Consider the following 23,460-nt stretch of genomic DNA (forward strand, 5'->3'; position numbering starts at 1 on the left):
ACGCTGTCTGGACATTCAATGTTTCCATAAAATTATTTATATGGCTTTGGTAGGGGTGGCTTTTTACAAATCATTTATCTGTAGATCAGTTTTATCTACTGAAATTTACATTTTCCATTTTCCCATCTTGTTTCCAGCGTACAAAGTGTGTTATCACCAGTTTTTCTTCTGTTTCCTTCCTTCCATAACTCTATTCACTAAGGGATTGACTTGCTAAAGATCAAGTTAAAATAATTTCTTTCATGTTCTTTGTGCATGTTTTTTTTTTTTAGCTTTTTTCTCTTCCTAGAGGGACATTTAAACAGATGTAAAGCCCCATTTCACTTTTAACATGTTTGTGGTCTTCCTTATAGTTAATCCAGCATTTCCCAACACTAAACTGCCTAGGTTAAATGGGTCTTTAGCAGTGGCGGCTGGTGCTCAAAATTTTTGGGGGGGCGCAAGCAAACAAAAAATAAATAAAAAATGCAGCCTCACTGTGCCCATCAAACGCAGTCACTGTGCCCATCAAACGCAGCCACCGTGCCCATCAATTTTCGCCACTGTGCCATTAAATGCAGCCACTGTGCCCATCCATGGTCGCCACTGTGCCCATCAATTGTCGCCACTGTGCCCATCAATTTTCGCCACTGTGCCATCAATTGTCGCCACTGTGACATGCCATCAATTGTCACCACTGTGCCATCAATTGTCGCCACTGTGCCATTAATTGTTGCCCCTGTGCCATCAATTGTCTCCACTGTGCCATGCCATCAAACGCAGCCACTGTGCCATGCCATCAAACACAGCCACTGTGCCATAAATTGTTGCCACTGTGCCCATCAATTGTCACCATTGTGCCATGCCATCAAACGCAGCCACTGTGGCCATCAATTGTCGCCACTGTGTCCATCAATTGTCGCCACTGTGCCATGCCATCAATTGTCGCCACTGTGCCCATCAATTGCCGCCAGTTTTTCCCCCCATAAACCGCCAGTTTGCCCTTTAAAATGCTGCCAGATTGCCCCCTCAAATACCACCAAATTTTCCCCCCCCCCCCAAGTCCGGCACTTGGGGGGGGGGAAATTCAGGTTACCGGTAGACCCGGTGAACCTGATTGGCTGAGACACATGTCAGTGTTAACCAGGGAATGCACACCCCGTGCATCCCCTGGTTAACTGTTTGGAAGCCGATTACAGCCCACAGGCTGTAATCGGGAAGCCTATGAGAGCCACTGGGTCTGATAGACACTTCCAAAGGTAACCAACTGCTGTTATTAAGATGGCCGGCACTCACCAGGGGGCCGGCCATCTGAATAGTGGGCGCAGCGGCGCCGGCGACAATACATAGATTCATGCAATGCAGATCAGATCAAGCCAAAAAAGCTAAAGGCTTTATCTATAGGGAGTCAGAAATCTACCCTTTTTTTACAGCAACAAATATTTTACAGAAAGAGTAGTTAATACGTGGAAAAGACTTCCAGTTAAGATATTTACTCAGTCAACAGTTATGCCCCATACACACGATCGGACCTTTGTCCGACCTAATTCACATCGGAATTCCGACGGAATTCCATCAGAGGAAAAGAGAACATGTTCTCTATGTAAACTCTGGAATGGAATTCATCGGAATTTCCGATGGGGCATACACACGGTCGGAATTTCAGATGGAAAAAGTCTGTCTGACTTTTCCCATCGGAAATTCTGATCGTGTGTACGGGGCATTAGGCAGATCATATATTAGTCATTTATTTTTTCACTCAATCAGCAGGTTTAAACAAAAAAAAAAGTGGCCCAATTCTCCCATCTTCTCTGAGGAGACTTCCCTGCGATCAGAATACAACGATCAGTGCTGCTGGCTATAGTGGTTGAAAATTTTCAGGCTGGTTGGACTGAAGTCACTCTGTAGATTGATTTCAGTCCAACCAGTTTTCCCAAAAATGGATCGAAACTCAGCCAGACCATAGAGTGAGGCCTCGTACACACGACTGAGAATCTCGTTGTAAAAGAAACGTTGTTTTTCCTCGACGAGGTTCTTGTCAGGCCTCGTACACACGACCGAGTTTCGCCGAGGAAACCGGTCGTGTGTACACTTTTCGACGAGGAAACTGTCGAGGATCTCGTCGAGCCAAAAAGCCCGACGAGAAACGCGACAAGGAAATTGAGACTCCCGATGAGAAAAAAGAGAGCATGTTCTCCATTCGTTTTCTCTACGAATAACATACGCACAACCATTTTTCTCGGCAAAAATGCTCTGCCAGCATTTTTCTGGATGGATTTTGCCGAGGAAAACGGTCGTGTGTACGAGGCCTCTTACTCAGAAATAATTATATATAAATTAGTAAAAATGGGGCAGACCAGGGTTGCCAACCGTCAGTAAATTTACAGACAGTTTGTAAAAATAAGTGATTTTTACTGTCCGTAAATATCAGGGGTTGATAATTTGTCGTGCTGTGTTGACTTTTTAAGTGCAAACCAGGCAAATTACTTTTTATGGGTATTGTCTATGCTGCCATATTGTGTTTATACTGTTTAAATATCGGTTGTCTTCCTTTTTATTAAGGCCCCCTTTCACAATGGGGCGTTTTTCGAGCGTTATTCAAGCGCTATTCAATCGTTTTTCGAGCGTTATTCGAGCATTATTGAAGCGAAGCCTCATCTGCAATCCCAATGTGCTGGTAAAGCACCGCTAAGACCCGAACGTTTCAGGGCTTCTTTGCAGTGCCTCAGTGTGAAAGGGTAAGGCGTTTTTACATCGCTTTCAATTCATTTCAATGGAGAGGGGCGTTTTTGGAGCATTTTTTTATCGCCCAAAAGCTGTTCCAAAGATGCTGCTTGCAGGACTTTTCTCAACACCCCGCCAGTGCAACGCCTCAGTGTGAAAGGGTAAGGCGTTTTTTCAGCGCTTTCAATTCATTTCAATGAAGAGGGGTGTTTTTGTAGCGTTTTTTTTCAGCGATTCAAAGATGCTGCTTGCAGGACTCAGGAGTGTGAAAGGGTCCATTGAGATGCATGGTGAGTGTTTTATGAGCAGTTTAATAGCGCTATTTTTAACGCTAAAACGCTTCAGTGTAATAGGGGTCTAAGAGTTCTGTCGTTTTTCAGGTTGTCAGTAAAAAAATGTGCTCTGTCAGTAAATTTTCTGTAGAAATTGCTGCGGGAGGTTGGCAACATTGGGGCAGACGTGTTGGGCCGATTGGTCTTTTTTTCCCCATCATTCTTCTATGTTTCTATGTATCAAAGTATCATGTAAGAATTCTAGTGTTTTTGACAGTTACTAAGGACACAATCTCCAGCTTCTAACAAAGACCCATTCAGTATGGCAGTGCAAAGAACTGAGGGCAACTAGGGATTTTGACCCTGGCCGCAGCCAGCACATAGCACAGCAAACAGCACTGATGTACCTAATAATTCACTTTTGGCAAATTTGAAACCATCCTTAGTCTGCATTTCATTTTTTCAGTCTACCTACTGAGTCTATGAAGTAGATTAATGCTCCGGACCAATGTGGTCCCGGAGCCAGGAATACTGCAACACACACACCCCAGCCAGGAGGGCCACACACGAGGGTGGTGGGACGTCTGCCCAGGTGGATGGCAGCAAGGCAACGACCCTTAACCAATGGCGTCTGCCCCCTAAATACCCCTCCCCAGCATGCACAGCGAGGCAATCAACCCTCCTGATTGGCTGCCGAGGAAAAATATCCACACGACCCTGATTCTACTGCTGCCACCTACCGTCTGGGGGGGGCCTGAAGTCCCCAGACAGGAGGATAGGCACACAGCACAGCCAGAGCTGTAAGGCCTCATTCACACTACGGGCCGTTCGGGTCCGTCTGTCACGGACCTGAACGGCCGCTCCATGCATTCCTATGGAGCGTCGGATGTCAGCAGAGACATGTCCGCTGACATCCAACCCGATTCCATCCGCTAAAAACAGACGTATGGGGGCCAAATCCCCATCCGTCCATGCGGATCGGATCGGGTAAGATCTGATGAAAACGGACATGCTGCGTTTTCATCAGATCGCTCCATAGGACACAGCGGTGCCCGACAAGCCCCTCCCAACTCAGTGAGCAGAGAGAAGCTTGTCATCCGTCGGCTCAGCTGAGATCTGCGCACTGGTCTCCCGCTGAGCCGACGGAGTCCGCCAAGTGTGAATGAGGCCTTACAGAGGCCTTAAATTTAGCCAAATAAACATGGCCAGAGGCAACTAACTCTCTGACCCCCTCTAAATTTACAGCAGCACCTGCTATAGGGCTGCATTCACACCTAGGCGTAGCTGATTTGTCGAGTTTTTTACCGCAATTTGCCGCGACAAATTGCAGCGTTTTTTACCGCGATTTGCCGCGACAAAACGCTGCGTTTTTAACTGCAGTTTTGTATAGGTCATTGTCGGGTATGGAGAACGCCGAAGCCGCCCGATATGCCGCAACAAAAAAGGGTCCGGGACTTGTTTGAGCTTCAGGCGTTCAGCGTTTCGGCGTTCGGCGTGGAGATGTGAACCATCTCCATAGAGAATCATGTTATTTCTCCCCTCCAGCGTCGCACTTCAGGTGTTTTGTCGCCTAGGTGTGAATGCAGCCTAAAAGTAGCCAGGCGCTACACATATTTACTTTGCACATGGACACAGGCAAACAAACAACTATTCCTTCAGAATGACACAAGGTAGGTGTTTGCAACACAGTTTGTTAAAATCATTGCAATGTACATAGATCAGCCAGAAGGAAATGTTTTTTTTCATAACCAAAGTGGAGTTACTCTTTAATCTTTGACAATAAAACCTTGAAGCTGATTGGTTTCTGTGCAGAGCTGCGCCAGATTTTGCAAGCTCCAGTTTTAGTAAACCCCCCCCCCCCCCCCCCCAAATGTAAATTTTTTTTTTCTTTGGGTTTACAGACACATTTTTTTCACACTATGTAATAAAACTCCATCTGTCTTATCACCAACCATGACATGTGTCACAGCTGCCCCCCTCTAGTTCCATCTCTTGCAAAAAAAAAAATCAATAGTTTCAAAGGGCAGTTACCTATAACAACCAATCAGAATTCATCTTTCCTCCACTGCAGACTGAAATCTGGTTGATATGGCTCCTGCAATTTGCCATTGTCATGAAAATAAGCAAGGATCTCCAGTTTAGTAAATATATGGTAAGATTAATGGTATATAAGGAAAGGGGAAAACTGATGTTACTGCCATTTTTCAATCTTGTCACATTTTTCAAAGCACATGCTCAGCTGCTGACACCGTGCAACAGACATGAGGAAACATGAGAGGCTCAGACATGCTCTCAGCTGGGATAAGATATGACAAAACACCACTTGACTACTACAAAGGACCAGCTAAATATTCAGCTGAAGGGACCCCAAGGGGGAATAAAAATATCACATTTTCTCAAAAAACAAATGTCTTCCAAAGTCTATAGTGCAATTAAGAGGAGAGGGTTCAATGTAGAAGACACGAGGGACACAGGGTCATTGTAGGGTTTGACATACTGTATCATATCAGGCTTCTAAAATGGTCAGTTATAGAAATCCTCTTGTATCCTGCTAAAACACATTGGAAGGGATATGGCCAGACAGCTGGTTACACACATATTGGCCCAGATTCAAGAAGCAATTGCGCCCATGTAACCATAAGTTACACGGCGCAATTGCTTACTTGCTCCGGTGTAACGAGTGCTCCTGATTCAGGAACCTCGTTACACCGACTGCAGCCTAAAATCTGCGCGGCATAAGGCTCTTATGCCTCGCAGATTTTAGGCTGCATTCTTGCGGGGGCCGCTAGGGGGCGCTCCCATTGTGATCAGCGTGTAGTATGCAAATTGCATACTACCAACTGATTCACAAACTTGCACGGGCCCCGCGCAAGCCAGGTACGGAGTTTCCGTACGGCAACTTTAGCGCAAGGCTGCCCCTTCTAATAGTAGGGGCAGCCAATGCTAAAGTATAGCCGCCGCTCCCGCGACGTGAAATTTGAGTTTCACGTCGTTTGCGTAAGTGCTTCGTGAATGGCGCTGGACGCCATTCACGTTTAATTTGAAGCAAATGACATCCTTGCGACGTCATTTGCCGCAATGCACGTCGGGAAAGTTTCCCGACGTAGCATGCGCTGTACGCTCAGCGCGGGAGCGCGCCCAATTTAAATGATTCCCGCCCCCGGCGGGATCATTTAACCTGCGCGCGCTTACGCCGGGCAAATTTGCCGGCGCGCCCTCGCAATTCACGGAGCTACTGCTCCGTGAATCGAGGGCAGCGCAAAATATTTGCAGGGGCGCAGGGCAAAATCGTTGCCCTGCTCCCCCGCAAATATTGCGCAATTCTACCTGAATCTGGGCCAGTGACTATTTCAGATGGCTGTAGAATGTTATGGGTGAATCATCCCTGGATTATCTATCAGAAGATGATTTATGATGGGATGATATGAGTTTTCTTATTGGGAAAGCAATGGGAGCGCCCAGCGCCGACTCCTATTTTAATCCCTTTATTTTTTTTTTCAGTGGGAATGGGGGGGGGGGCAGTTTCGGCACCTACAGCACTGAATGTATGCAATGGCAATGGGTGTTGGGGTGTGATGGAGGGTCTACTGATGCTGGCTGCTGGGGGATCTATTGTAGTTGGAGGGGGTCTATTTTTACATGGCGATCTATCGTTGCTGGTGGGGGATCTTTTGTTACTGGAGTGTTAATTGTTGCTGGAAGTGATCTATTGTTTAGGGGTGTATTGTTGCTGCCTGCTGGAGAGTCTATTGATGCTGGCTGCTGGGAGATCTGTTGTTGCTGGGGGGATCTATTGATGCTGACTGTGAGGGATCTATTTTAACATTTTTCTTCTCATCAATACTAAATTCCATACAAATTATTTAGCCTTACAAAATTATACTTGACTCTATATTCTCTAAAAGGGACCATACTGGAAGCTGAGTAGGGAGTGAAACCAAGGGTCAGTGCTCGGAGGTGGGTAGGTGTGGAACCAAGGTTCAGTGCTTGGAGGTGGGTAGGGGCGGAACCAAGGGTCAGTGCTTGGAGGTGGGTAGTAGCAGAAACAAGGGTCAGTGCTCAGAGGTGGGTAGGGGTGAAACCAAGGGTCAGTGCTTGGAGGTGGGTAGTAGCAGAACCAAGGGTCAGTGCTCAGAGGTGGGTAGGGGTGGAACCAAGGGTCAGTTTTCAGAGGTGGGTAGGGGCAGAACCAATTGTGAGTGCTCGGAGGTGGGTAGGGGCAGAAACAAGGGTCAGTGCTCAGAGGTGGGTAGGTGTGGAACCAAGGTTCAGTGCTTGGAGGTGGGTAGGGGCGGAACCAAGGGTCAGTGCTTGGATGTGGGTAGTAGCAGAAACAAGGGTCAGTGCTCAGAGGTGGGTAGGGGTGAAACCAAGGGTCAGTGCTTGGAGGTGGGTAGTAGCAGAACCAAGGGTCAGTGCTCAGAGGTGGGTAGGGGGTGGAACCAAGGGTCAGTTTTCAGAGGTGGGTAGGGGCAGAACCAATTGTGAGTGCTCAGAGGTGGGTAGGGGCGGAACCAAGGGTCAGTGGTCAGAGGTGGGTAGGGGCGGAACCAATTGTGAGTGCTCAGAGGTGGGTAGGGGCGGAACCAAGGGTCAGTGCTCAGAGGTGGGTAGGGGTGGAACCAAGGGTCAGTGCTTGGAGGTGAGTAGAGGTGAAACCAAGGGTCAGTGCTCAGAGGTAGGTAGAGGTAGAACCAAGGGTCAGTGCTCAGAGGTAGGTAGAGGTGGAACCAAGGGTCAAAAAAGTACTGCAAGGGAATCGCACAGGAATCGCACAGGAACCAAGCCTGAGAACTATCAGTATTATCCTATAATAACCAATTCGATTCAAGGCCCATTTACTCCGTTTCATTTTCACACATGCGTTGCAACGCAGTCAAACAAGTGTACAACTTCCTTATAATAAAAATAGTGCCTGTTCCCACCTCAACGCTGCAAAATTGAAGGGAAAAAAAAACATTCGTGCATTGGAAGACGTCAATGGCAACACATCAAATTGCATAAAAAATGCGTTTGATGCAATGGAAACAGATATTTAACAAGCCTTGGTCAAAGGTTTTTAACCTTATTCACTCCAAATTCCAATTTCATTAACAAGTTGAAAATGTGTTTCAATGTGCGTCAATAAATACGTTGATGCATAACAATGCACCTGCCTAATACTACAAAAAAATGCACATAGATCTAAATGGGTCTTCAACGCTCATTCGCACCACACTCGTTGGGGCTATGATGACAGCTATTTCCAGTGCAGCCTACATTAATAGACAATGGGGTTTATTTACTATAACTGGAGAGTACAAAATCTGGTGCAGCTCTGCATAGAAACCAATCGGCTTCCGTGTTTTATTGCCAAAGCCTAAAGGGGTTGTTAACCTTAGTGCAGTCCTCCTTCACTTACCTCATCCTTCCATTTTGCTTTTAAATGTCCTTATTTCTTCTGAGAAATCCTCACTTCCTGTTCTTCTGTCTGTAACTCGCCACCGTAATGCGAGGCTTTCTCCCTGGTGTGGAGAAAGCCTCTTGAGGGGGGAGGGGGCGAGCAGGAGTGTCAGGACACCCACTTACACATAGCTCCTTTCTCTATCTGCAAAGTAGAGAGCGTCCTGACCTTCCTGCTCGCCCCCTCCCCCCTCAAGAGGCTTTCTCCACACCAGGGAGAAAGCCTTGCATTACTGTGTGGAGTTACAGACAGAAGAACAGGAAGTGAGGATTTCTCAGAAGAAATAAGGACATTTAAAAGCAAAATGGAAGGATGAGGTAAGTGAAGGAGGACTGCACTAAGGTAAAGGAAGCTATTTGTTTACCTTTACAACCCCTTTAATTTAACAAGATGAAGCTAGAAGCTGATTGGCTACAATGCACAGCTGCATCAGATTCTGAGTGATCCAGTTTTAGTAAATCCCCTCATGTCTTGTTTTCAATGGCGTCAGTTCATACGTTTGAACTGACGCTTTTTTTTTTTAACACAGCGTGTTTTGATGCAAATCAGACACTGCTGCAGTGAATAAAACTTAAAAAAAGTGCCGGGAATGGCCCGTCGGCATTGTGGCTCCCAGCGCACACGTGCTATCAGTGCAGCTTGATGGTGTGAATGAGCCGGTAAGGTGGACCTTTACTCAAAAGAAACAGTATCGCTCATCCTCCTCCTTCGTCCGCCTCCAACAAAGTAGCATTTTCTGGGGGATCAGGTACCTTTTTGTGACAGGTACCCGTTCTCACTTTCATAATCCTTGCCTGGGGGAAGATGATGCAAACTTGGGCTGCACCCCTCTATTCACAGCCTCTTGAGATAATGTCACACATCCTAGGAGGGTGCAGGACCAGTCTTCTTGCGTTGCGCGATCTTACGCATGTGCAGTGGTAAGCCAGCTGTAAGGGCCTATTCACACTTTTTTTTTTCTGGGTTTTTACCTTGCTAAAAACGCAATAAAATATTTCCCTGTCCACAGGTCATTTTCTAAGTCACATGACCGCAGGTGCATGATTGGAGTGAGGCAACCAGAAAATGTACCGGAAAAGCATCAAAAACGAATAGGCGTTGTTTTACGCATTTTCTCAACGGAAGCAGTATGAAAGCTTCCTTAATGATTAGAAAGTCGCAGTCAGTGTCACCGCTCTTGTGTGCCCGTGATACGGCGCGACTCCGATCTTGGTAAAGAGCAGATGACGTGGCTCTTTACCCATGTGATTGGCTGTGTCCAATCACAGGCGATCACATGGAAACACGGAAGTACCGTTTATTGGCTCTCCTTGGCTCACACTGAAAGAGTGTCAGGCGAGGAGAGCCGATCAGTGGCATCTCCTCACAGGGGAGACTGTACAGGTAACAGGTAAACGATCATCAGTGCAGCCTCAGCAGTGCCCATCAGTGATGTTAATCAGTGTCCATCAGTACACAAGTCAGTGTCCATCAGTGATGCCAGTTAGTGCTGCCTTTCAGTGCTCATCAGTGCATGCTCATCAGTGCTGTCTATCCGTGTCGCCTATCATTGCCCATAAGTGCGACCCATCAGTGCCACCTATCAGTGCCCATCAGTGCCACCTATCAGTGCTCATCAGTGTGGCATATTAGCGCCTCCTCATCTGTGCCACCTAATAAGTACCGCCTCATCAGTGTAGCCTTTCAGTGCCCATTAGTGTCGCTTCTTCAGTGCACATCAGTGAAAAATTACTTATTAACAAAATTTACTGACAGAAAAATAAAACTTTTTTTTTTGGTCTTTTTTCTAGCAAAAAATAAAAAACGATCAGCGGCATCTCCTCGCAGGGGAGACTGTACAGGTAATCAGGGAACTGATCATCAGTGCAGCCCCGGCAGTGCCCATCAGTGCTGCATATCAGTGCTCATCAGTGCCACCTATCAGTGCCCATCATTGCTGCATATCAGTGCTCATCAGTGCCACCTATAAGTGCTCATCAGTGCGGTATATTAGTGTCTCCTCATCAGTGCCACCTAATCAGTGTCCTTCAGTGTCGCCTCATCAGCGCACATCAGTGAAGTAGAAAAATTACTTATTTATACAATTTACTGACAGAAAAGGAAACTTTTTTTTTTTTCTGTCTTTTTTTGTTTTTCTAGCAAAAATAAAAAAATCCGGCAGTGATTAAATACCACCAAAAGAAAGCTGTAGTTATGCAAGAAAATGATAAAAATGTCATTTGGGTACATCGTTGCACGGCCACGCAATAGTCATTCAAACCGCGACAGCGCCGAAAGCTGAAAATTGGCCTGGGCAGGAAGGGGGGTTAAACTTTTATTCTACATTTTTCAAGCGCAGGTTTTTTATTTTATACCAAAAATGATATGCATCAATCGCAGCGTCACTGAGCGATAAATCTCACTTTGATTACTAGAAATGTACAGTAAACACTTTGCGATTATTAATGTCGGGTTTGTAGCGTTCCATCTATTAAAGCTTCATCCAGATGTAGCAAGTCTCTATTTTCTGTTTCAGTCTTCCTCCCCCTCGCTATGAGTCACTGATCTATTTTTCTTTTCTGTTCTTTCGGAGTAATTTTCAGCCTGTTCGCCTCTACCACCCCCCTATCTCCCTCATTACCTGTGTCTGGCCAGACGCACTATTTCCTGTCCATAGCACTGCGCGCACAGATCCCTTATCTGATGACCTACCTAGAAGCTGCTTCTGAACATCACCATGGACTTGGATCTCCTTTGCGTTCCTCCCATCCCATCCAAGCACACTGTGCTCAACCTCCTAACCATCAACAGTCAATATAGACAGTAGAAATATTGCTGGCGCAGTCAATGACACAACAACAAACATCTGCTACAAGTAACAAAAAAAATAAAAATTTTTTACGAACCTTCAAAGTCGGAAATAATACCTTCCAGGTGCGCGTTCACCGTAGGATCAGACATTTTCGGGGACCGTCCACTATTCCAGATTGTGTCCGGATCCCAGCAGTGATTTCTCGTCCTCTCCCCCCCCCCCCCCACCCCCCCTCTAAACAACAAATCCCAAATTTGGAAAAAAAAATGGGCTCACATCAGAAGCTGCCGCCAAGAAGGGGGAAGGAGAAGAAGGGAGGAGAGGGGTGGGGGGGGGGAGAGAAAGAAGGATTCTCCTGTTATGATTGAGATTCTGAACTCTTTCCCTTTATTGCGTGTGGGGTTTTGTGTCTCACTCTCTCCCTAACTTGAGCTGAAAAACACAGCCTCTAAAAGCTGATTTGAATCAATGGTGCAAGGGCAGCCCTGTGGCTCCGCCCCCCTGACACACACACACACACACACACACACGAGCGCGCACAGCTCACATTCCCCAGGCTGCACCGAGCAACCCTTTCAGGCAGTAATCCTTTAATATGTCACCGATCTGTCTATTAATGGGTTAATCTTGATGGTACGGCGAGATGCAAATCAGATTTGCAATTTTTACGGGATGGCGAAATAATAAGTATTTTCCTTTAAAACTGTTATTTACGTCATTACATGTGCCGAGCCCCGCAGCAGTATGATTTGGACGGATGGCAGCATTTTAAAGGGGAAGAAAAAAAATGAAATCCCTGTCCTTGCATTGCACAGGTTAAAGCGGGAGTGAATACTAAAACGAAAATATTTTAAAAAAATGTATAGATACACTATATTGCCAAAAGTATTGGGACACCTGACTTTACACGCACATGAACTTTAATGGCATCCCAGTCTTAGGCCTCGTACACACGACCGGGTTTCTCGGCAAAAACCAGCAAGAAACTTGGTGGGATTTTTTTTTTGCCGAGGAAACCGGTCGTGTGTACATTTTTCGACGAGGAAACTGTCGAGGATCCCGTCAAGCCAAAAAGAGAGCATGTCTTATTTTTCCTCGACGGGAATGGAGAAACTTGCCTTGTCCTCGACAGCCTAACAAGGAACTCGACGAGGAAAACGATGTGTTTCGTCCGTCGAGTTCCTCGGTCGTGTGTACGAGGCTTCAGTCTGTAGGGTTCAATCATAGGAGTGCGCATTAGGGTGTGCACCTCAAAGCTCCAACACATATGCATGTGTACTATATTTACCTGCCTTTTCCTCGCTCTCCATCCTGAAACAATGGGGGGAGCACACAGGGGAACCTGGGTAGCAGAAAGAAGAGGGACAGGAGAGGTGGCATATATTGGTACCAATCCCCTGTATTTTCCTCCTGTGGCAGCTGAATGTTGGCAAGAGGGAGAGGAGGAGAAGCCTACTTTCAGCTGCTGCTGCAGGAGGAAAATACAGATCGGTTCCATTAAATTCCACCCCTGCCGCTCCTCCTGTCCAGGTTCTGGGTTTCGTCAAGGAAGGATTGCATTTTACCTGTCACCTGCCTGCGATCGAAGGGTAGATCACGATTAGGGGTTGCCAACCCCAGAATTAGGGTGTGCCCAGGCACACCTCGCACACCCCTTGCGCACGCCTATGGGTTCAATATTGAGTTGGCCCACCCTTTGCAGCTATAACAGCTTCAACTCTTCTGGGAAGGCTGTCCATAAGGTTTAGGAGTGTGGCTATGGGAATATTTGACCATTCTTCCAGAAGCGCATTTGTGAGGTCAGGCCTCGTACACACGACCGAGGAACTCGTCGTAAATGAAACATCGTTTTCCTCGACGAGTTCCTTGTCAGGCCTCGTACACACGACCGAGTTTCTCGGCAAAAAACAGCAAGAAACTTGCTGGGAGATATTTTTTTGCCGAGGAAACCGGTCGTGTGTACATTTTCGTCGAGGAAACTGTCGAGAAACTCAACGAGCCAAAAAAAGAGCATGTTCTCTATTTCCTCGACGGGAATGGAGAAACTTGCCTTGTCGAGTTCCTCGACAGCCTAACAAGGAACTCGACGAGGAAAAAGATGTGTTTCGCCCGTCAAGTTCCTCGGTCGTGTGTATGAGGCTTTAGGCTTGTCGAGAATCTTGACAAGCTTTCTTTGCGTACACACTGTCAAGACAAAATCTCATCGTTCTCAAACGCGGTGACGTACAACACGTACAACGGCACTATAAAGGGGACGTTCGATTCCACTGGCACAACCCTTGGGGCTGCTTTTGCTAATCTTGTGTTACTGCGTGTTAAGTAAAAGTTTGGTAGGAGAAACGATTCACGCTTTTCAGTCTGTTGCAGCGTGACGAATGTGCTATCTCCATTACGAAAACGCTACTTTTACCGAAGATGCGCTCCCATCTCATACTTTATTCTGAGCATGTGCGGGTTTCTAAGCATACACACGAAAGTGTTTCTCGTCGTAAAACAGCCCGACGAGAAACACGACGAGGAAATTGAGACTCCCGGCGAGGAAAAAGAGAACTTGTTCTCTTTTTTTCTCGTCGAGTTCCACGACAGTTTTTTCGACGAAAAACATACACACGACCGTTTTCCGCGGCAAAAAAGCTCTGCCACCAAGTTTCTTGATGGATTCTGTCGAGGAAAACGGTCGTGTGTACGAAGCCTGAGGCTCTGATAATAGACGAGAAGGTCTGGTTGCTCTAATTTATCCCAAAGGGTTCTATCAGATTGAGGTCAGGACACCCCAAACCTCGCTCATCCATGTCTATATGGACCTTGCTTTGTGCACTGGTCCAAATCATTTGGTGGAGGGAGGATTATGGTGTGGGGGTTGTATTTCAGGAGTTGGGTTTAGCCCCTTAGTTCTAGTAAAGGGAACTCTTAAGGCGTCAACATAACAAGACATTTTGGACAATTTCATGCTCTCAACTTTGTGGCAACAGTTTGGGGATGACCCCTTCCAGTTCCAACATGACTGCAGACCAGTGCACAAAGCAAGGTCCATAAAGACATGAATTAGCAAGTTTGGGGTGGAGGGCCTTCACAGAGTCCTAAATCTGATAGAACACCTTTGGGATAAATTAGAGTGGAGACTGGGAGCCAGGCCTTCTCGTCCACATCAGCACCTGACCTCACAAATGTGCTTCTGGAAGAATGGTCAAACATTCCCATAGACACACTCCTAAACCTTGTGGACAGCCTTCCCAGAAGAGTTGAAGCTGTTATAGCTGCAAAGGGTGGACCAATTCAATATTGAACCCTACGGACTGAAGCCCTGTACACACGGCCCAGAATCTCGTCAGGAAAAAAAAACGTTGCTTTTTCTGACGAGATTCTTGGCAAGAATTTCTTGCCGCCCGAGTGTACAGACACTCCATTCAAAAGAACCACGGTTCTTTTGAATGGCAAGAACGCAGTGACGTCATCGCGCTGCACCCTACCTATGCCTAGGAAGCTACTGCGCATGCGTCAAAGTCATTTCGAGCATGCGCGGGTTTCCATGGGGTCAGATGAGTATACACACTCTCGGGTTTCTCGGCAGGAAAACACTGCCGAGAATCACAACGAGAAAATAGAGAGCATGTTCTCTATTTTTCTCGTCGAGATATTGGGCAGTTTTCGTGATGAGAAACCTGAAAGCCTCGTACACACGCTCGGTATACTCGGCAAGAAAGCTCTGCCAGCAGTTTTCTTGCTGGTTCTTGAAGAGAACACTGAGCGCGTGTACGAGGCTTAAAACCGGGACACCATTAAAGTTCATGTGCGTGTAAAGAGATGTGTCCCAATACTTTTGACAATATAGTGTATATCTGTGATTAATAAAAAGGGGAGTGCTGTGAAACCTATTTTTAAGTTAAATGGAGATTATTTCCTAAAAACTAGGCAGGCCTTGCCACAAATATCACATGTCATATAAAACAAGAATCAAGGACTAGGACACCACTGCAGTATGTCTCAAAAAAGAACAAATAGCTTGGATTCTAGTGCTGTGTTCTTCTGAAACGGAACAGTAGATGATGACTAAGTGAGGCTTAGGGCATTTTCTATGTATGTGTATGCCATGCTGTGTGCTGAATGACATTTTGTTGGCTAAAGAGCTATGATTTACCGTATTTATCGGCGTATACCGCGCACTATTTTGCCCTGAAAATCAGGGCAAAATCGTGGGTGCGCGATATACGCCGATACCCGCTTTCCCACCACGAGTTTGAATACTGCGCCGGCATATACCGAGCGCAGTACACTCGTGAATCTTCGGGCAGGCTCGGCGCCTCTCGCACTGACGTCCTGTACGTACAGGACGTCAGCGCGACAGTTGCCGAGCCTGCCCGAAGATTCACGAGTGTACTGCGCTCGGTATATGCCGGCGCAATATTCAAACTCGTGGCGGGAAGGACGCGAGGACGCCTCAGAAGGACGCCCGGACCCGCCGAAGAGGACACCGGACCCGCCGAAGAGGACACCGGACCCGCCGAAGAGGACACCGGACCCGCCGCAGAAGGACGCCGGACCCGCCGAAGAGGACACCCGAAGCCGCAGAAGGACACCGGACCCGACGAGGCCGCTGATGGACGCTGCGCAAGACACCAAAACCGTAAGTACAAAAAAACAAAAAAAACTTTTTTCCACAGGATTGGGGGCCACTTTAGGGGTGCGCGGTATACGCGGGAGCGCGTTATACCGCGATAAATACGGTATTTATTTTTGCAATAAAATGCTCTTTTCAGCTATTTTTGCATCTAGTGTCTGCGGATCTCTGGGAGCCTCTTTGCAGCCACTTCATGTCTTCATGCATGCAGTCCAGCAGTGGTTGCAATGGACGTCTATACCTCCTGATGTTATGAAATGAGAAAGAGGGCTAACTTCTAGTACAAAATATAAAGGCAAAGGACACACCTCCCATTCATGCCCCCATTTATAAGTACCATAAATAATTAGGGTTCATTCAATTAGCTTCTCAACCGCAAGAATCTACAGCTGAGAAACCTCAGCTCCAGGCACACTGTTAGCGAGCAGCTGCGTCCAGCAGATTTGCACGCTGTACAAATAAATAGCCGACGCCACCACTGTTCACCTGTAACCACGCATCTGAATGGTTACATGTGAATTGATGTCCCTCCCTTGCAATCAGGGGCAGTTGGAAGTTAAACATTTCTCAGGGCAGGTTTCCTGATAGTGACAACAGAAGCGCATTTGTGAGGTCAGGCACTGATGTAGGACGAGAAGGCCCGACTTGCAGTCTCTGCTCTAATACATCCCAAAGGTGTTCTATCGGGTTGAGGTCAGGACTCTGTGCAGGCCAGTCAAGTTCCTCCACCCCAAACTCGCTCATCCATGTCTTTAGGGACCATAGGTGTGCGCAGCCTATTGGATTAGAGTGTGCACCCCTAAGCTCAAACACACGATACCGATCACTCACTGTGTTCACTCAGAAAGGGAAGGGGCCGGTAAATCACATATTTACCGACCCCTTCCCCACTCATCCTAAAACATCACCCTGTGTGTGCCCGCAGCAGCAGCACCCGGCGGGAGAGGAGAGGAGGAAAGCCGGAAGCACTGCAGGGGGGTAGGGGGGGCAGTAGGGAAAATCTGTGCTGTACAGGATGATTAGGGTGTGCCTGGGCACATCTGGCACACGCCTATGTTAGGGACCTTGCTTTGTGCACTGGTGCGCAGTCATGTTTGAACAGGATGGTGCAAAAGTTCATGTTGGAAATTACGATCGTGTGTATGCAATTCGACGCACAAAAATCCTACGCATGCTCGGAATCAATTTGAATCAATTTGACGCATGCTCGGAATCATTGAACTTCATTTTTCTTGGCTCGTTGTAGTGTTGTACGTGACCACGTTCTTGACGGTCGGGATTTCCAACAACATTTGTGTGATGGTGTGGATAGTGGGGGAAACTAATGCGCAAGACCAAACTAACTAAGGCAATAAGAACTAAAACTAGTATGTTTAAAAACTTATTAAAATGACTAAGCAGCAGCCACAACTAAATAGTGTTCACACACTGATACAATATTGATAAAGGGGAGGTTAATGGCACTTGCTAATAATTAAAGTGCAAAGTATATATAATAATAAACGTAATATATAATTACAAGTCCGACAATCCCTGTGAGCCAGAAAGGATGTTTCACTCCTAATCCATAATAAGCCCACCAACCATCAACGGGATGATGAAGAGGGTAACAAGAGTGATTTTTAGTGATCCTATGAGTCAGGCCTCGTACACACGACCGAGTTTCTCTGCAAAAAACAGCAAGAAACTTGCTGGGAGATATTTTTTTGCAGAGGAAACCGGTCGTGTGTACATTTTCGTCGAGGAAACTGTCGAGAAACTCGACGAGCCAAAAAGAGAGCAAGTTCTCTATTTCCTCGACGGAAATGGAGAAACTTTCCTTGTCGAGTTCCTCGACAGCCTAACAAGGAACTTGACGAGGAAAACGATGTGTTTCACCCGTCGAGTTCCTCAGTCGTGTGTACGAGGCTTAAGTGGCGTGTACAGCCACGTAACGCGTAAGGAGGACAGCCGTTGGTGACGTCATCTCCGCTTGCGGCCGAGAGCAGAGACAATCCACATACACGCTATATGCTGTTTGTTTTCAACTGTACTGTAAGTGCATTTATTTATATATTAAAATTGTTATACGTTTTTACACTATGGAGCCTTTATTGTTTATCTGTTGAGCGCCATCCACCCTGGGATTATTACTGCCGTGACCTGGGAATCAGTATACCTGGGGGATTGAAGTAACAGGCTGGCCGTGAGACATCGATCGTCAGCGGAGTCTGCTGAGCTTGCTAAGCCAGCAGTATTATAGGCTCTTTTTATAGGCTCTTTAGAGACCTTGGGCCAGATTCACAGAAGAGATACGACGGCGTTTCTCTGAAACGCCGTCGTATCTCTCAGAGTATCTATGCGACTGATTCATAGAATCAGTTACGCATAGAAAGCCCTTAGATCCGACAGGTGTAATTGTCTTACACCGTCGGATCTTAGGATGCAGTACCTCGGCCACCGCTGGGTGGAGTTTGCGTCGTTTTCCAGCGCAAAGTCTTCGTTTCCCGTCGCAAAGTTAAGCAATCGTTTTCATTGCTTAACTTTACACCAGCCATGTTAAAGTATGGGCGTCGTTCCCACGTCGATTATTTTTTTTTTTTTCCCGGCGTAAGTATGTTACGGACGTCGCGATTCACAAACACGTCGCGCCGCCGTAATTTCGCGCAAAGCACGTTGGGAAAATTGCGAACGGAGCATGCGCAGAACGTCCGGCGCGGGAGCGCGCCTAATTTAAATGGTACACGCCCCATTTGAATTGGGCGGGCTTGCGCCGGACGTGTTTACGATACACCGCTGCAAGTTTACAGGTAAGTGCTTTGTGGATCAGGCACTAACACTGTAAACTTGCGGCGGTGTAACGTAAACGGGTTACGTTGCGCCGCCGCAATTGTACCTGAATCTGGCCCCCAGTGATGACATCACTAGGTCTAAAATAAGGTAAGCATAAGTACAGAGACACAGTGATGACATCACTAGGTCTAAAATAGGGCAAGTAATGTAAATGGAAAGGTTTCATTTATTTTTCTTAGCATGCAGCTATGGGGGGAAGATGGAAGAGATCTTTATAGGGATGGTTAGCAAGGCAGAGACTCAATGCGGGGCATAGATAGATAATAGCTTGTAGCTGCACATATTTTATGAATCAAATCGAGTGACGCAGGAATGATGACCATCCTAAGATGATGCAGTATGATGAACTGGAGGCTTCACCCCTCCTCCCCTAAATCTCATGTAAGGAATGGTAGGAAATCCAGTCCCATTGTCTCTTTAAAAGAAAGAAGGGAAAGGATCAGGGGTGGAATCCGCTGTCACACATATTTTTAGCACTGAAAAAAAGACCAATATTATAATGTATAATAGGAAACAAATTTCTGAGTTTTGTCTTCACCACAATGATCTAATCCACATATTTCTGTTACACTGCTGTCATTGATTTTTTCTCTCTATTTCCATGAGCTGTGCCATCTCCTTCCTCAGTACTGGGAGGCGGGTGATTCAGCAGCTGACGGGTTACAGTCATGACGTCACCATATCCTGGAATTGGATTGATAGGCAGCAGGAACTCCTAAAATATCAAGCAAGAGGAAAAGCCAGCTGTCAACAGGAAGCCAGCCACACACCGGGGGGTACCGGCTCGGACATATGTTCCCTCGGTCTATTATTGGGGGCATTCGAATGCAGCATTGTCACATCTGCCCCTGTCACATTATCTACATGGTCAAGTCCTTAAAAGTTGTAATTCCTGCGTAATTAATGAGTTCATTAAGTAACGCAGTTTTGAAAGCAATGTGCACTGTACAATATCTCATCGCAACCAATCAGCAATCATCTCTTAGCTCTCTCCAGATTGGTTCACTGTACTGTGCAGATCATCATTTTTTTTCTACTACCAGATCTCAAATCGTCCAATGATTACTGTACACATTCCATGTCTTAGGCCTCGTACACACCAGCGGACATGTCCGATGAAAACGGTCCGCGGACCGTTTTCATCGGACATGTCCGCTGGGATCATTTGGTCTGATGGCTGTACACACCATCAGACCAAATTTCCCGTGGACAGGATACGCGGTGACGTGGCCGCGCCGTGGCGCCGCAACGTGCGCGACCCTGGAAGGTCAATGCTTCCACGCATGCGTCGAATCACTTCGACGCATGCGAGGGCTTTCGGCCGAGCGGACATGTCCGGTGAGTCGTACAGACGACCGAACATGTCCGACGGACAGGCTTCCAGCGGACATGTTTCATAGCATGCTATGAAACATTTGTCCGCTGGAAACCTGTCCGCTAGGCCGGGAATCCGGTCCGGTCGGCCGTACACACGACCGAACATGTCTGCTGAAACTGGTCCGCAGACCAGTTTCAGCAGACATGTTCGGTCGTGTGTACGAGGCCTGACAGATCCCGCTGTCAGAACACAGCAGTGGGGATTCCCGCGTCCACCTTGTAGTGGTCTGAATGTAAAAAAATAAAACAGTCTATGGCCATCCTAATGCCGCGTACACACAACCGACGAGAAAACTGCAATTTTTTAGATTGGTCGTGAAAACCGGTCGTGTGTATGCTCCATAGCAGTTTTCTCGATGGGAAAACTTACCGCAAAAAAATTAGAACCTGCTCTATTTTTTCTCGTTGTTTTTCCCGTCGTGAAAACCACTCGTGTGTAGGCTTTTCTGAGGGGAAAAAAAATGCACATGCTCAGAATCAAGTATGAGACGGGAGCGCTCGTTCTGGTAAAACTAGCGCTCGTAATGGAGATAGCACATGCGTCACGCTGTAACGGACTAAAAAAAGCACAAGGCTAAAAAGCGCGAACCGTCTCTCACCAAACTTTTACTAACACGAGGATCAGCAAAAGTAGCCCAAAGAGTGGCTCCATTTGAATAGAACGTCCCCTTAATAGTGCCGTTGTACGTGTTGTACGCCACCGCGCTTTGCTCGAGCGTTTTTTTTCATGAATGTGTGTATGCAAGGCAGGCTTGAGAGGAATCATGACGAATCATGTCGAGAAAAACATTGTTTTTTTTGCATGACAGGAAAAACGGTCGTGTGTACGCGGCATAAGGCTTAAAAAATGCCAGTTCCCGTGGCACAAAAAACTCCCATATAGAGCGTTTTTGCACAGGTGTTTAGGAACGTTAGACACGTTTAGCATTTTTTTCTGCCAGGAAACTCCTCTCAAAAACACAAACTAGAAGGATCTTTTTTGTCTGTAGGTAGGGTGCAGCGTGGTACAGCAGCAATAATTCACACAGTCAGGTGCAATGAAAACTTGTATTGAAGTAATGCAGCAACAGTCACAATAAACCCGGTGGCAAGGCTTCCCAACCGGGTGCACTCATGGTTTCCAGCAACATGAAGAGAGCAGGTTTCAGCCGGACTGGCAGCATCTGTTAGGAGAGCAGAATGTGGCATGGCTGTCATGTGCCCAAGCGGGATGTTGCCCAGAGAAGTTGCAACCCTACACTTTCCCTCCTTTTTAGGAACCTCTCCCTACCACTAGTACTGTCCTTAAAGTGGAGATTCACCCGGAAATGTTAATTTTTAACATTAGATTAATGCTCATTTTGTCTAGGGGAATCGGGTGTTTTTTTTTAAATCGAAGCAGTATTTACCATTTTAGAGATAGATCTTCTCCGCCGCTTCCGGGTATGGGCTGCGGGACTGGGCGTTCCTATTTGATTGACAGGCTTCCGACAGTCGCATCCATCGCGTCACGATTTTCCGAAAGTAGCCGAACGCCGGTGCGCAGGCGCCGTATAGAGCTGCACCGACGGTCGGCTTCTTTCAGCTACTCGTGACGTGATAGATGCGACCGTCGGAAGACTGTCAATCAAATAGGAACGCCCAGTCCCGAAGACCCATACCCGGAAGCGGCGGAGAAGATCGCTCTCTAAAACGGTAAGTACTGCTTCGTTTTAAAAAAACTACCCGATCCCCCTTGACAAAATGAGCATCAGTCTAATGTTATAAAAAAAAATTCGGGTGAACTCCCGCTTTAACATACAGGGTACATTTCCCTATTCTACTCACTCGCATAAAGGCGTCAAACTTGGGAACCAGGGCCTTAATCACTTCCCTGCTGGGCCAGTTCTGGCATTCTGCTTCTACATGTAAAAATCATCATTATTTTGCTAGATAATGACTCAGAACCCCCAAACATGATATTTTTTTTTAGCAGAGACCATGGGGAATAAAATGGAAGTTGTTGCATTTTTTATGTCACACAGTATTTGCACAGTAATTTTTATAACGCAAATGGTTTTGAAAAAAAAAATAACAAAACACAATATTTACTCCAATTTTTTGTATAATGTGAAAAATGGTATGTTATACCGAGTAAATAGATACCTATCATGTCACGGTTTAAAATTGCGCACACTCATGGAATGGCGCAGAATGTCACATGTGTGGTTTGAACGCCGTGTACATATGCGGGCACAACCTACGTATACGTTCGCTTCTGCGTCCAAGCATGAGGAGATGGGAGCGCATTAAAAACATTTTTTATTTTTTTACACTTTCCCTTAAATTTTTTTTTTCATCACTTTTATTCCTATTACAAGGAATGTAAACATCTCTTGTAATAGGTACAGGGCATGACAGGTCCTCTTTATAGAAAGATCTGGGTCCTATAAGTCCCCCACATCTCTCTTCTATGCTGGAAAGCCTGAGTTCAGAAATCAAAAAAATCGATCTCAACGTTTCCAGCAAAAAAAAAGGCAGTGTTTACATCTGCAGGCATCGGAATTGAAGTCATGATGTCACAGGGTCAAAGAGATGGCTGAGCACCATCTGTTCCACGGCCAGCTCTATGGTAAACCGTCACCACCAGCGGATTCACTCTTCTGGCTCCCTGATCGCACATACAAGCAAGGAGAAGTACCGGAGGATGGCCGGGAGGGGGAAACTCCTCCTACAAGCTTTAAACAGACACTGATAGAAATCACAAGACTGCTATGTAAAGCTGATGAGAAAAGGTATTTAGTATTCTTACTAAAATAATTGCATTCCATCTTCTGTGTACAGTGGGACACCAGATATAGTGAATGCAGGGTCCTGGGTTTAGTAGCACTTTAATTCTGCTTTAAAGCTGAGCAGTGTTAACCACTTAAAGCGTAAGTAAACCCATCCATAAAACAGTTTTATTTCCGGCACGTGCCGGAAATGTAGCACTCCCATTGGTTGTGCTCTCAACCAAACTGTCAAACCATCCAATGGCTGGTGTCATAACTGATGGCAGCTTCCTTGGCTGAAAACGATAGGGGGGTTTACTTACACTTTAAGCCCTGGACATTTTGTTGCTAAAGGACCAGGCCCCTTTTTGCGATTCGGCACTGCGTCGATTTAACTGACAATTGCGCAGTCGTGCGATGTGGCTCCCAAACATAATTGACGTCTTTTTTCCCCCACTAACAGAGCTTTCTTTTTGTGGTATTTGATCACCTCTACGAACAGCAAGCAAGTAATTGTGCACAAATTTACTTCAGGTAAATGTTACAGCGAATGTATCTATTTACTTTTCACTCCACCACTTTTCTCTTTGATAACCAATTACCTTTTTTATTTGGAAGCTGAATGGTAATATAGTTTTCATTTAAAGTACATCCAATGCTTGCTTACAGAAGCCATTTTGATGGCCTATAAATTC

General features: G+C 46.4%; 1 protein-coding gene across 3 annotated transcripts in view; it reads right to left on the reverse strand.

The window, feature by feature from the left end:
• The window catches only part of SEPTIN9 (septin 9), a 421,638-nt gene that overhangs the window by 245,814 nt on the left and 152,364 nt on the right, over positions 1–23,460 (reverse strand). Inside the window, exon 1 of one of the 3 annotated variants that reach the window (XM_040330152.1) lies at positions 11,304–11,440. The exons of the other annotated variants lie outside the window; for them this stretch is intronic. Within the exon in view, the coding sequence (XP_040186086.1) occupies positions 11,304–11,358 (55 nt within the window). The 5' untranslated portion in view covers positions 11,359–11,440. Of the gene's footprint in view, positions 1–11,303; positions 11,441–23,460 lie in introns of those variants that run through there. 3 annotated transcript variants of the gene reach the window in all.

This window comes from Rana temporaria, chromosome 12 (genome assembly GCF_905171775.1).
Source record: "Rana temporaria chromosome 12, aRanTem1.1, whole genome shotgun sequence".
NCBI classification, from domain to species: domain Eukaryota; kingdom Metazoa; phylum Chordata; class Amphibia; order Anura; family Ranidae; genus Rana; species Rana temporaria.